Here is a 15,601-nt window from a genome sequence, read left to right on the forward strand (position 1 = left end):
TTGCTCAGGCCGAAATAGTGGTAGCGGGGAATAAAATTGAACCCTTGTATGAAAGGTTCCGGAAGCAGGCACCTCCAGTTTTTCTGGGAGGTCCGGATGTCATGAAAGCCGAGCAGTGGCTAACGGTGATTACAAAGATATTGAATTTAATGGGTGTCACCGGGAATGACAGGGTGGTGTGGGCCACCTTTCAGTTTCAAGAGGATGCTCTAGTTTGGTGGGACATGGTATCCCAGATTCACGACGTCACAACTATGACCTGGGAAAGGTTCCAGGAACTCTTTAATGCGAAATACTACAATGAGGCCGTTAGAAGTGCCAAGAGGAAAGAGTTCACCCACCTGACCCAGAAGGAATATATGAGTGTGACAGAATACACAACTCAGTTTGATCGGTTGGTGAGGTTGGCCTCGGGAATTGTGCCAACCGATTTCAGTAAGAAGGAAAAATATCTGATGGACTTAATGTGAAGATCAAGCATGACCTTATGATCACTACAGACGACAAGACCACCTATGTTGAGATGGTGGAAAAAGAACTGCGGGCTGAGGGCGCAGTTGGATGTATGTCGGAGTCAGTTAGGACTTCAGTGAGTGGCGGGGCTCCTTCCCTTACTGCATCAAGCTTTAGCAGGAAAGGTAGTGGTTCGGCCATGGACCATAAGAGGAAAACATCCACTGCATCCGGTGGCTTGGGGTAGAACAAGAGGTTCCGGGGGAACCAGAGTAGAGGCAGTCGTCAGGGTAGTGCTGAGACCCGTTTTTCTTACCCAAAGTGCCCCAGTTGTAAAAGGCACCATCTGGGTGAGTGCAGAGGTCAGGGATGCTTTCAGTGTGGCATGCCCGGACATTACAAGAGGGATTGTCCCCAGGTCAGAATAGAGGCACCAAGGTCTCCGGCGAGACCCACTCCAGCTAGGGTGTTCGCCATTACGCAAGCTGATGCAGAAGCTAGCCCTTCAGTTGTAACAGGTCAGCTCTCAGTTAACAACTCTTTTTACTCAGTATTGTTTGATTCTGGGGCCACACATTCTTATGTGGCAACCAGAATCTTTAGTAAATTAGATAGACCGTATGATAGTTATGAATCAGATTTGGAACCCTATTACCTAGCGGAGAGTTAGTTATCTCCTAAAGGTGGAGTAGTTCTATGCCGATCAGAATAGACGGTAGGGAGTTAAGTGCTGGCTTGATAGAAATGAGCCTAGTAGATTTCGATATTATTCTGGGAATGGATTTCTTATCTAAATACTCAGCCAGTATTGATTGCAAGAGGAAGATGGTGATCTTCCAACCGGAAAGTGAAGAACCATTTGTATTCGTTGGTTCAGTTTGGGGGTCTCGGGTCCTGGTGATTTCGGGCATGTCAGCTAGAGAATTACTGCATGGCGGTTGTTTAGGGTTTCTGGCCGTGGTGATGGACACCACTCGGCCAGATACCATTCGTCCAGAGGACATCAAGGTGGTTCGGGAATTTCTAGATGTTTTTCCCGAAGAACTTCCAGGTTTACCACCCCAGCGGGAGATTGATTTTGTTATTGATTTGGCACCCAGAGTGGAACCGGTTTCCAAGGCTCCGTATAGAATGGCTCCAGCTGAGCTTAAAGAATTAAAGATTCAGCTTCAAGGGTTACTTTACATAGGGTTTATCTGGCCTAGTGTGTCACCCTGGGGAGCTCCGGTTTTATTCGTCAAGAAGAAAAATGGAACTATGAGAATGTGCATCGACTATCGAGAGTTAAACAAGCTAACAGTGAGGAATAAATATCCACTACCTTGGATCGATGATCTTTTTGATCAACTTCAGGGGAAGACGGTCTTTTCCAAGATTGATCTCCGATCAGGTTATCATCAGTTGAAAATCTGAGAGGACATTCCGAAGATGGCTTTCCGTACTAGGTATGGACATTACGAATTCTTGGTTATATCATTTGGACTAACCAATGCTCCTGCAGCATTTACGGATTTGATGAATAGAGTATTCAAGGATTTCCTCGAAATCTGTGTAATTGTGTTTATCGACAACATCCTTGTCTACTCTCAATCAGAAGAGGAGCACGAGTTACATCTTCAGAGGGTTCTGCAACGGCTTCGTGAACACAAGCTTTATGCCAAATTCAAGAAATGTGAGTTTTGGCTATCTCAGGTGTCTTTCTTAGGGCACATTGTTAGGAAAGATGGGATCAAGGTGGATCCAGGGAAAATAGAATCCGTTAGGGATTAGCCAAGACCGAAGACAGTGACAGAACTTACAAGCTTCTTGGGTTTAGCCGGTTATTATCGTCGGTTTGTGGAAGGGTTTTCTAAGATTTTAACACCCTTAACCGAACTTACGAAGAAGAATCAGCGATTTGTTTTGTCAGATAAGTGCAAAGCTAGTTTTCAAGAGCTGAAACAGAGGTTGATTACAGCTCCAGTGCTAGCTTTGCCTTCAGACAAAGAGAAATTTGTAGTTTATTGCGATGCATCCAGACAGGGTCTGCGGTGTGTGCTGATGCAAGCCGATCGAGTTATCGCTTATGCATCCCGTCAGTTAAAGGATTATGAACAGCGATACCCGACTCATGATCTAGAGTTGGCCGCGGTAGTTTTTGCATTGAAGATCTCGCGGCATTACCTTTACGGAGAAAGGTGTGAAATCTATACCGACCATAAAAGTCTCAAATATTTCTTTACTCAGAAAGATTTGAATATGAGACAGAGACGTTGGTTGGAGTTAGTGAAAGATTATGACTGTGAGATTCTCTATCACCCTGGGAAGGACAATGTAGTGGACGATGCCCTGAGCAGGAACGGTACCGGGCAGGTAGCTAGCATGATTCAGATCTCACCTCAGTTAGCTGAGGACATGGCTAGATCCATCATTGAGTTTGTGTCTGTTGGAAAGAATTAAAGCCGCTCAGATGACTGATCCAGAGTTAGTAAAAATCAGAGACGAGGTTTTGGCTGGCCAAGCTAGGGATTTTTCAGTGTCAGACAACGGGATGTTTCTGTATAAAGCTAGGGTTTGTGTTCCGAGTAGTGTGGAACTCAGGAATGAGATCTTCGAAGAGGCTCATTCTACCCCTTATTCTCTGCATCCCGGCACCACCAAGATGTACCAGGATCTTAAACCATACTTCTGGTGGAGCGGTATGAAGAAGAATTTAGTAGAATTCGTATCGAAATGCCTCACCTGTCAGCAGATTAAGGCTGAACATCAGAGACCAGCAGGGTTGTTGCAGCCTTTAACCCTACCTGAATGGAAGTGGGAGGATATCACGATGGATTTCGTGGTTGGGTTACCTAGAACCACGGGTTTGTTCGATTCCATCTGGGTAGTGGTGGATCAATTCACGAAGTCTGCTCATTTTCTACCTGTTAGAACAACCTATTCAGTGGATCAGTTTGCAGAATTGTACGTTAAAGAAATAGTAAGACTTCACGGGGTACCGAAGTCAATCGTTTCGGATAGAGATCCAAAGTTCACCTCCAAGTTTTGGCAGAGTTTGCAACGAGCAATGGGTACAAAACTGAAATTCAGTACAGCATTCCATCCTCAGACAGATGGGCAGTCCGAAAGGATAATTCAGATATTGGAGGACATGTTACGAGCCTGTGTTATGGATTTTGAAGGCTCTTGGAGTAAATATCTACCGTTGATTGAATTTTCATACGACAACAGTTATCAAAGTACAATAGGGATGGCTCCCTATGAACTGTTATACGGTAGAAAGTGTAGATCTCCCATCCACAGGGATGAGACAGGGCAGAGGAAATACCTAGGTCCGGAGTCAGTGCAGCGGACCAATGAGGCAATTGAGAAAATTAAAGATAGAATGCTTGCCTCTCAGAGTAGACAGAAAAGTTATGCAGATCCGAAACGCAGAGATGTTGTGTTCCAAGTAGGGGACCATGTGTTTTTACGGGTGTCTCCAATGAAGGGGATCAAATGTTTCTGGAAAAGAGGCGAGTTGTGCCCTAGGTTTACAGAACCTTTCGAGATTCTCGAGAAGGTAGGTCAAGTGGCATACAAGTTAGCGTTGCCTCCAGCTCTTTCTGCAGTTCACAACGTATTCCATGTCTCTATGTTGAGAAAATATGTTTCAGATCCTACTCATATACTCAGTTATGAGAACCTTGAACTGCAGCCAAATATGACATATGAAGAACAGCCAGTGCAGATCCTAGATAGAAAAGATAAAGTCCTTCGAAATAAGACCATAGCATTGGTCAAAGTACTCTGGAGAAACAGCAAGGTGGAGGAAGCCACCTGGGAGTTAGAGTCAGATATGAGAGCTCAATATCCAGAGTTGTTCAGGTTAGATTTCGGGGACAAAATCCTTTTAAGGGGGAAATAGTTGTAAAGACCGCTTAGTTTAATTTGGAAATTAGCAGTTAATTATGATTAATTATGAAAATTATTCATAGATATTTAAATAATTATTTATGTTGTTATTTTAGAATTCCGAATGCATTTTTATGTCATATAGTGAATTTCATAATTTTGCATTTTCGGTACCCGGCAACATGGAACTCGGTGTTTGGCTCAGCAAAATCACAACTTAGTATGTTAGTATTGTTGGACGGTTATTTGGACATTGGGAATGTCGGGATCGGTCGGGAATTTAGAATTTCCCAAAATACCCTTTAGTGCCCCTTTATGTTATTTTAGTGTGGAGGGGCAAAATGGATATTTTGCCCCAATTATGTTTTGTCCTTTAGTGGACTTTATGTTGTGAAAATATGTGTTTATGTTGGTTATTTGTTGGCTGAAATAGGTTTAATTATATGCATTTTCATCATTTATTCAAAGTAAGTTTTTGAGAGAAAAATCAAAGAAAGAACAAAAATTTCATTTTTCATTCAAGAGCTCTCTCTCTCTCCCTTTCGACCTTGCTTGGGGGCTGCTAGGGCTGTGATTTCCTTGCAAAATTCAAGTGTTTTCCCTCAAGTTTAGAGTGATTCTAGTGAAGGTAATCCTTGTTCAAGCTTTTCTTTTAGTTTCTTAGAATTTTGAAGAAAAATGATGTTGAATTGCATGCTTATCTTGAAGTGTTGTTGCTGCTGTGTTTGTGAAATATTTTCAGAGGTTTAATCTTGTTTAATTGAGTAGAATAGAGCTAGTTATGATGCATGTTAGTTGTGTTGTTCAAAGTTTTGAATTTTGGCTCAAAAACTATAATTTTCAAGGTAATTTGAGGATTTTCGTTGCTGTAGTTGTTGTAATTGTTTAGTGTTGTTTTCAGAGGTTATTTTATACATGACTGAGTAGATTCAAGCAGGTTTGAATGCATGTTTGAGGGGTTTTGCCAAGTTAGAGTTTTGAACTTAAAGCTTGGAGCTTCAATGGCATTTTTAGTATCTGTGATTTCTGGGTTGTTTTGATGCTTTGGATATGTTTATTGGGGTATTTAGAACAGGTCTGGAAGATTTGGTATGAATTGGGTTTGATTTGAGTGAGTTATGGAATTTTGTGTGTTTCCTGCGAGGAACCGGAATTCCAGTTGTGCAACCGGAATTTCGGATGGTGTGCCAGGATTCCCAAAACCAGAATTCCGGTTGCAGAACCGGTCTGCCGATTGGGGGATTTTGGGGAACCCTAATTTTTCCCATTTTTATGTTGTTTAGGGTATTGCAATGCTTTTTATCGATAGGGAAACTTCTAGTTTCTAGTTTAAGTCCTCGGGAAGTGATTTAGCGTATCACTTATCTAGTGTTGTGGTTGTTATGGTTTAAGAGCCTGTAAATCGCTGTGCAGTTCCTTCCACTCAGGTTGACTGGCACACCTGAATTTGGAATCGAGGTAAGATTAGTATAACAGTATGCATATGTATTACATGTTTAGCGTGCATGATTAGGAAGCCTGTTAGATTACATTAGATATGTATGTTGGCTTCATACCATCCGACCATATCACCTCGGTTAGGCTACAGTATGACTAGCAGCTGGAGTATGACCAGTGAACCGAGTATAGGCTGATACTAGGGTTGGTTGTACTGTACTGTTTGACTGTATCACATCGATTAGGCTAGAGTATGACTAGCAGCTGGAGTATGACCAGTGAACCGAGTATAGGCTGATACTATAACACATCGGTAAAGCTAGAGTATGACTAGCAGCTGGAGTATGACCACTGAACCGAGTATAGGCTGATACTGTAACACATCGGTAAAGCTAGAGTATGACTAGCAGCTGGAGTATGACCAGTGTACCGAGTATAGGTTCTTACTTTGTCAATAGTACCATCGTACGAACATTTGGGACTCAGTATCGTGTGAGACACGGCAGTTAGGGTTATGGTCACGGGTATTGGCGTCTGATCATAACCCGGGATTATGTATGTTTTATGATTTATGCTTTTCTTACTGAGTCTGTCGACTCACAGTGCTATGTTTATGTGTAGGTAAGGGCAAGGCCAAGGCTGAGGAACCGTGAGGACAAGCCGATGAAGATTGTACATGTCGTGGCGGTTAGGCCTGGAGTGTACGATCCTCGTGACAACAGTGCTTTTGTAATTAGTTGCTAGGCGACAACTATTTTGTATTAGACAGTAAACTTTTATAAAGTATTTTGTAATCGGGATCCCGAGTATTTTGTATAAAATATTATGTAAGTTTAATTAAAAAGCAAAAATTTTAATTAATCACGATTTCCGTAAACCTCGTTATAAGCAACGAGCTGCACAGTGCATTTAAAAATCACGTAATACACCTATGCTAGTTAAGGTGTTACAGTGTGGTGGTCTAAAAATAAGTACGACATATATATATATATGTATGTGTGTATATGTGGGAGTGAATGTTTATTACACTAGTCTTTAGTTGACCATTCCACATATATATATTTATTTTATGTTAATAGTACCAATATTAGGTAATGTAATGCCTTTTCTTTTTGCATTTCACTTGAAGTGACTTTTGTTGATGTAGACAATTTATATTTGTAGTGATTTGCAAGATCACATGAGTGTGTGCATATATACATTCATCAAAAAACTAATGCAACCCGTATATAGGGCTGATTGTGGGTTTAGGAAATGTATTGCTTCATTGAAATACTTATTTTCCCTCCTTTGTTATTGTACTATATAAGTAGGACCACTAATTTTTAAATTGTCATTTGTCTTCTTTCATTTTCAAGTGGTGTGGAGGAGAGCTTTGTGTGGTTAAAGGCTAAGAAGTCTCTCTTATTGGTAAGTATTTCTAGTCTTTCCTTTACTATTTAGAATATTATTTTATTCTTGGTGTTCTTGATATTTTTGGTGTTCATGAAATAATGTATTATTCATAATCTTAAATATGAAGTGTTTGTATGCTTTGATTCGAATTTGTAACAAATAGCGGAATTTTTGTATTTTGAACTTATCCATGACTTGCATAGTATGACCATAGAATTTTTGTATAGAGGCAACAAGAATTTTTTGATAACCATAGTGGGTATGGTATGACCGTATGATTTCGTATGAGCTTGATGCATAATATGTCCACTAAAATTTTAATGTAAGCATGATATGTAGCATGGATGTAATGCTTTTATATGATGCGTAGTATGATAGTTGGATATCATAGCATATATATATCTTGAGTTTTCATAAATCATTAATATTTGTCTAGTGTTTGTGACCATACTCTTGTTGAGTGGTGAGATGTGATCTTGGGAAAGTGTGACTTCACCATTAATGATTGGGGTCCCTTCTTCTGCAGAAGGAGGTGCTCACTCAATGTTGGATAGTGATGAAGATATCCCTAATGCTCAACCACTACCTCAAGTCACTTTGGTTGACAGTGATGATGAGGAGGAAGTTTTTGATGAGAGTGTATGTAAGATTTATGAAGAGCCTCGAGCTCTTGAGTATGTGATGATGGTACATGATTATGAGGGTGACAAGAATGAGTATGTTGGGCGGTCCCTTCACTTTTTGAGGGACAACCCGAGGTCTAGTATGACTAAGGATGATATCCTACGCATGCGACATCAATATGAGATTCATTCTTCATACAAATGCGACTTCCAACTATCGCTGAGCGTCCCGATTGGGATACTGGGGACTTGGTTTGTATGTATGAGTTTACTTTTAGGATTGGCTTTCGATTCCCTTTCCCTTCATTTGTACAAGAAGTGTTGGACAATTATGGGGTAGCTCCTAGCCAACTCATGCCAAATTCTTGGAGGTTATTGTTGGGTATAGAAGTCATAGTTAGAGTGAAGGGAAAGAGAGTTGACCTCGTAGATTTCAAGTCAAGTTATTATCTTAAACAACACGATACAGATATAGGTCGATATATATTCACTCTTAGAGCAAACAAAAAAGCTTGGGTAACAGAGTTGGTTGCTAGCAACAAGAGGGGTTGGAGTAAGAAATATTGTTTTGTCAAAGGTGACCTGTTTGGAACGAGTGATTATGTGGTTCCTACTTCATGGAGAATCTTAAGTGAGTGAGGAGTGTTGATTTCTTTGTCGTTTTTTATTTGATAGTTGATTTGTCTATGAATACTAACTATTCCTCTTTCTCATTGTAGGTAAGGGGCTCACTCGATGTCCTCGCTGGGGGTGTTGGTCTGAAGCTCGATTTAACGACTTGCTCTCTATTCCTTCCAATCAAAGAGCCCATAACAAGCTTCTTGTTTTGGATAAATCTTGTGTTGGAAATTTGTGGAGAGGTGCGCAACGTCAAGAAGGTAGTATTTTTTCACTCAACGTTGTCAAGCGCGCCCCCATCCTTTTGTTGACCCGAGCTTTAAAGAAGGTTAGTGGTCCCTTCTCTTTGATTCGTCATTTAATGGAAGGAGAACATTTTCTTGCAGACCGTTACTATAAGAGGATGACTTTCAAGGTTTGTGGAGCGGATGATGCCGTTGCTAGGGGTAAGACTAATTTAATTGGAAAGAGGTCTAAGAAGACCACAAGTCATGTTGTGAAATCTCGAGTTCCTGCTAAGGAACATGGAGCCGGTAGCTCTCAATTTCCAACTGATGGTGTGGTTGTGGCTTCTCCACTGAGGGGTGACAACGAGTTGTCTATTGAGGAGAGTATGATCAACATGTCAATCTCTTCCAATATTTCGGCCTACTCTAACCCTGCTTCTATCGAAGGTCATGTTGAGGCTCTTCTCCATCCGAGAGATGAAGAGCGTTTGAGGGGCATCTGAGTTGCGAGGCAAGCGAATTACGGTGTTTCTACGATTTACCAAGTAAGTTTGGAAAGAATTTGTATGTACGCATATGTAGTTATTTTTGTGTGTTACTCGTGGTAATTTAACTTGTTTTTTGTAGGCTATTCAAGCAGTCATCTACTTGAGGTGTGACACAATTTCGCTTGATCAAAAGAACAGAGCTTTGAACAAGGAGAATTCTAGACTTATCAAGGAAGTGGAGAACTTGAAATTGGAAGGAGAGACTACCAAATCATCATATCACAAGCTCAAATAGGATTATTCCTCGTTGAATATTGAGTTGGGGCGTGTGCGTGCCAAACTCAAGGAGGAGGAGGCTAAGTATGTCGCATTGTACCAGGAGGTTAATGATATTTCACTCAAGAAAGGGCTCCATCGTGGATGGGACGTCGATGGTGTTATTGCACTTCATGAAGAATATTTGGCTCTTGAGCAAGAGAATGAGATGGATGTTGACGCTCATATCTCTATGTTTGGTGAGAGCGCCGATGCTCATACATTTGTCCCTGGTATGGATGTCGACGCTCATACTTCTATTTCTGGCGGGAGTGGCATTGACGATGTGATGTTCTCCATTGCTGAAGATTGTACCATTGCTCCATAGTGGGTCTTTTAAGTTCTCCCTTTTGTTTACAAGTGACAATCGATTTAAACTTTAGGGCTCTTTTGTTTAAAGCATGAACATCGCCATTGTGGCATTAAGTATGTATGCTTAACGGTCCTTTTGATGTGCCGACATCCTCTTAGTGATGCCCCTTTTGAATTTTATGACGCTTTGATGTATGAACGTTGCTTTTGCGGTGGTGTGACTTGTTATCTTAATTTGTTATTAATATTCTCCATTTTTCATTTTGCTGATGTTTTATGTTATTCAGTTTGTGTAAATTTTTCACTAATCCATGTACTATATCCCCTAGTCTAAGTCTTAGTGAGTGTCACTAAAACTTAGACTTTGGAACGGCTTGACTGAGTACATCGAATTTGGCTGACTGTAACATTGTTGAGTAAATTTTATATTTAGTTACGATTGAACGCAATTCTTAAGACTTGAGTTTATAGATGAATAGGTGGGTTGGGCGCAACCCTTATCACTTAATTTGTGAGTGAATACTTGGGTTGAGTGTAATTCCTTTCACTTACTTTATAAGTGAATAGTTGGGTTGATCGTAGCTCATATCACTTATTTTATAAGTGAAACGTTGGGTTGAGCGTAGCTCCTATTACTTACTTTGTAAGTGAATAGTTGGGTTGAGCGTAGCTCATGTCACTTATTTTATAAGTTAAAAGTTGGGTCTATTACTTACTTTGTAAGTGAATAGTTTGGTTGAGCGTAGCTCATATCACTTATTTCATAAATGAATATTTGGGTTGAGCGTGGCTCCTATCACTTATTTTATAAGTGGATAGTTAGGTTGAGCGTAGCTTGTATCACTTATTTTATAAGTCAAAAGTTGGGTTGAGCGTAACTTCTATTACTTACTTTGTAAATGAATAGTTTGGTTGAGCGTAGTAGCTCATATCACTCATAAATGAATATTTGGGTTGAGCGTAGCTCCTATCACTTATTTTATAAGTGGATAGTTAGGTTGAGCGTAGCTCATATCACTTATTTTATAAGTGAAAAGTTGGGTTCAGCGTGGCTCATATCACTTATTTTATAAGTGAAAAGTTGGGTTGAGCGTAGCTCCTATTACTTACTTTGTAATTGAATAGTTTGGTTGAGCGTAGCTCATATCACTTATTTCATAAATGAATATTTGGGTTGAGCGTAGCTACTATCACTTATTTTATAAGTGGATAGTTAGGTTGAGCATAGCTCATATCACTTATTTTATAAGTGAAAAGTTGGGTTGAGCGTGGCTCATATCACTTATTTTATAAGTGATTAGTTGGGTTGAGCGTAGCTCATATCACTTATTTCATAAGTTAATATTTGGGTTGAGCGTAGCTCCTATCACTTATTTTATAAGTGGATAGTTAGGTTGAGCGTAGCTCATATCACTTATTTTATAAGTGAAAAGTTGGGTCGAGCGTGGCTCCTATTACTTACTTTGTAAGTGAATAGTTGGGTTGAGCGTAGCTCATGTCACTTATTTTATAAGTGAAAAGTTGGGTTGAGCGTAGCTCCTATTACTTACTTTGTAAGTGAATAGTTTGGTTGAGCGTAGCTCATATCACTTATTTCATAAGAGAATATTTGGGTTGAGCGTAGCTCCTATCACTTATTATATAAGTGGATAGTTAGGTTGAGCGTAGCTCTTATCACTTATTTTATAAGTGAATATTCTGGTTGAGCGTGGCTCACTTGTTATTACTTTTACTTTACGTTTTTGAGCTCTAAAATATAACAAACACTTAAAATAATTGACACAGGTATTTACGTGGAAACCCTTTCGGGAAAAAACCACGGGCGGAGCATGCGAAAATCCATTATGTAAAATGACAGTGTACAAGGGGGGCATTGTTTTGCCATACATGTGATTAGAAATGGTATTTCTTAAGGTGTACGGCATTCCAGCTATTTCCTATGTTTCTTCCATCTGCTGCTCGAATTTTGTATGCTCCTTGGCCAACTATCTTTGTAATTTGGTAAGGCCCCTCCCAATTGGGTCCTAACTTGCCTGGTCCTTTCCTTCGTGTTTTGGAACACTCGTCGTAGTACCCATTCTCCTTCCTTGAATTGTCAGACCCTAATGTTCTTATTGAAATGTTGGGCCACCTTTTGCTGGTATGCAGCTATTCTGATAAGTGCTTGTTCTCTCTTTTTGTCTAACAAATCAAGTTCTGTGTTCATGGTCTGTTGATTTAGATCATCCGTCGAGTGTTCAAATATGATGGTTGGTATTTCGATTTCTGCTGGGATGACCGCTTCAGTTCCATATGTCAATGCAAATGGGGTCTCTCCAGTCGAGGTCTTTGTTGTTGTCCGGTAAGACCACAGTACCCCTGGTAATTCATCTGCCCATCTCCCTTTGGCTTTCTCTAGACGTTTCTTGAGTGTGTTGACTATTGTCTTGTTGGTTGAATCTGCTTGTCCGTTTGCTTGAGGGTATTGTGGTGTTGAGAATGATAATTGTATCCTCCATTCTGCACAAAAGATTTGGAAGTCTTGGCTTATGAGCTGTGAACCGTTGTCCGTAACTATCTCCTTTGGAATTCCGAACCTGCATATTGTATTTTTCCAGATAAAGTTTTTTACCTCTCGATCTCTAACTTGTGCAAAGGCTTCAGCTTCTACCCATTTGGTGAAGTAGTCAGTTAAGGCTAGCATGAATACCCTCTGCCCTGGAGCAGTTTGCATCTTGCCTACAATGTCCATCCCCCATCTCATAAATGGCCATGGTGTAAGTGAAGAGTGGAGCTTCTCTGGAGGTAGATGAGATATTTGAGCAAACCTTTGGCACTTGTTGCATTGTTGAACAAAATTATAGGAGTCTGCTCGCATGGTTGGCCAATAGTAGCCTATTGTTGGAGCTTTATTGCATAAACTCTGATGGCCTGAGTGGTTTCCGCATTCACCTTGATGTTGCTCTTGGAGAATGTAATTGGATTCAGCCGGTAATAGACATCTGAGTAATGGCCCTGAGAATGATCGTCTATAGAGTTTCCCATTGTATAGTGTAAATCTGGCCGCTTTAGCTCTTAATTTTCTCGACTCGTTCTTGTCATGTGGTAGGGTTCCATCCTCTAGGTACTGCATTATTGGCGTCATCCAATTCTCTTGTTCATTCAGACATATTACATCTTTGTTGGGTTTCCATGTCGCTGGCCATTGCATTATCACCACAGGAATGGTGACTCCATCTTTGATTTGAATGGATGAGCTGAGATTAGCAAGAGCGTCGGCGTGGTTGTTCTCTATTCTCGGCACTTGGTTAATGGTGAACTTTGTGAATCTTGAAATCTTGTCTTGAACAATCTAGAGATAGGATGCCATTTTTGAATCTTTGGCCTGGTATGACCCGTTGAGTTGGTTTACGATAAGTTGAGAATCTGACATGACTTCAATGGTTTTGGCATTCAACTCAATGGATAGATCTAGCCCAGCGATCAACACCTCGTATTCAGCCTCATTGTTGGTAAGTTTGAAGTCACATATGATTTCCCGCTGGATAACATCTCCTTGAAGGGAGGTAAGGACGATTCCTAGGCCACTGCCCTTACTATTGCTTGATCCATCTACTGCTAGCATCCATGTCGAGTTGGTTTGCTTGTTTAAGCATAATAATTCCTTTTCTGCTTGTACCTGTCCAACAGAAGAAAAGTCAGCAATAAAATCTGCCAATACCTGTGACTTGATGGCTATCCTCGGTTGATATGTTATGTCGTATTCACTGAGCTCAACAGCCCATTTGGTCATGCGTCCAGAAAGTTCCGATTTGTGTAGAATGCTACAGAGTGGGTATTGGGTTAGCACCACTATAGGATGACACTCGAAATAGGGCCTGAGCTTGCGTCCTGCTGTAACAAATGCTAAGGCCAATATTTCCAGCTGAGTGTATCTTGTTTCAAGATCTGGCAATGTCTTCGAAACATAGTAAATCGGTTGTTACTTTCCTTCATCTTCTCGAACTAGTGCAGCGCTGACCGCTGCTTCTGAAACTACCAGATACATGTACAACGTTTCTCCATCCTTAGGCTTTTCTAGGAGTGGAGGGGAGGTGAGATAGCTCTTGAGTTGTCTTAGCGCTTCTTTGCATTCCTCTGTCCACACAAAGTCTTTGGTCTTTCTAAGAGTTGAAAAGAATAAGTGGCAGCGGTCGGATAACTTTGAAATGAAACGGCTGAGCGCTGCTACCCTTCCGTTGAGATGTTGAATATCTTTGATTGACTTTGGAGATTGTATATTTTGGATTGATCTTATCTGGTCTGGATTTGCTTCGATCCATCTTTTTGTGACGAGGTAAGCTAAGAATTTTCCTGAAGAGACACCAAAAGAGCATTTAGTGGGATTAAGTTTCATATTGTATTTTTCTAATACCTGGAATGCTTGCTTGAGGTGATCGAGGTGATTCTCTGCAGCTAAAGATTTGACAAGCATGTCGTCAATGTAAACTTCCATTGTCTTTCCAAGCATGTCAGCAAACATTCGATTGACCAGCCTTTGGTACGTGGCACCTGCATTCTTTAGTCCGAACAGCATGACATTGTAGCAAAAAGTCCCTCGCTCAGTTATGAATGATGTTTTTTCTTGATCATTGGGATGCATTAAGATTTGGTTATAACCAGAGAAGGCATCCATGAAACTCAATTCATGTCCAGCTGTTGCGTCTACCATCATGTCAATGTGAGGAAGTGGAAACGAATCCTTCGGGCATGCCTTGTTTAGATCAGTAAAGTCGATACATATCCTCCATTTTCCATTCTTCTTCTTCACAACTACTACGTTTGCTAACCAATCAGGATAGTCAACCTCTCTGACTGATCCGACGTCGATTAGTTTTTGTATCTCTTCATTTATCACCTTGTTGCGATCGGGTGCAAATTTACCTCTTTTTTGCCTGACCGGTGGGAATCAGGGTCAACCTGCAACTTGTGAACAATAATGTTAGAATCAATACATGGCATGTCCTCATGGGACCATGCAAAGCAGTGATGGCGTTTGATTAAGAATTCGACCAGCCTGGCTCGAAACTCAGGTGTAAGCTTTGTTCCAATCTGGACTTTATGGTCTGGGAACTCCTTGCTAATGCACACATCATCTAGGTCTTCCATACTGGGTTCATCTGGTGCAAAGGTTGGACTAGACTGCTGTAGTTGCTATAATGTTGTCGATTTCTCTTTTAGCGAGTTTTGATAACAATCTCGAGCAGTTTTTGGGCTCCCCATATTTCTTTCACTCCCCACTTGGTTGGGAACCTGATAACTTGGTGGTATGTGGATGGCACAGCTTTCATGGAATGGATCCACGGTCGTCCCAATATTGCATTATAAGCTGATGGAGAGTCAACTACAAGGAACTTCGTCTGTAGGTTGACTCCTTCTGCATAAACGTGGAGTGTGACCTCGCCGACTGAGTGTTTCTGCTCTCCACTGAACCCAACCAATACTATGGATTTGCGGATGATGGTGGCCTCGTCGATCCCCATCTCCCTAAGAGCATTCAAAAATAAGATGTTAGTAGAGCTACCGTTATCGATCAGTATACGTTTAGTAAAATAATTCGAAATAAATAAAGAAATGACTAAAGCATCATGGTGAGGATTGAGCAAATCTGAAGCTTCGTCGTCCACGAAGCTTATGGTCTGGCCATTATAGGATGCTGGTTGTTTCTTTGGTCTACCCTCTGTCCCGACTACTTCACGTGCATGCCTCTTAGCGGCTGAGTATGTTACGCCGCTGACCTCTAACCCTCCGGAGATGACATTACATGTCCGGGTGTGCTGAGGTGGTTCTGGTGGTGTTGTTAGCCTCTTTTCTGCTTCCGTCACGGTCATCTTCCCCTTGT

At 40.9% G+C, this 15,601-nt stretch overlaps 1 protein-coding gene across 1 annotated transcript; it reads right to left on the reverse strand.

Annotated features, from left to right (window-relative positions):
- Nucleotides 1–11,836: 11,836 nt before the first annotated feature.
- Nucleotides 11,837–13,513, reverse strand: LOC133031370 (uncharacterized). Its single transcript, XM_061104855.1, has 2 exons — nucleotides 13,133–13,513; nucleotides 11,837–13,072 (listed from the first exon to the last, which is right to left on the reverse strand). The coding sequence occupies exons 1-2, from the start codon at nucleotides 13,511–13,513 to the stop codon at nucleotides 11,837–11,839; spliced, it is 1,617 nt and encodes a 538-aa protein (XP_060960838.1).
- Nucleotides 13,514–15,601: the final 2,088 nt, after the last annotated feature.

The sequence above is a fragment of the Cannabis sativa genome, chromosome 9, assembly GCF_029168945.1.
Source record: "Cannabis sativa cultivar Pink pepper isolate KNU-18-1 chromosome 9, ASM2916894v1, whole genome shotgun sequence".
NCBI lineage: Eukaryota > Viridiplantae > Streptophyta > Magnoliopsida > Rosales > Cannabaceae > Cannabis > Cannabis sativa.

Coding starts and splice junctions, on each gene's coding strand:
- LOC133031370 (XM_061104855.1), bottom strand. CDS start 13,513: ATGACCAAATGGGCTGTTGAGCTCAGTGAATACGACATAACATATCAA. Junction 13,073..13,132: donor TGTCAGATTCTCAACTTATC/GTAAACCAACTC, acceptor TCCTATCTCTAG/ATTGTTCAAGACAAGATTTC.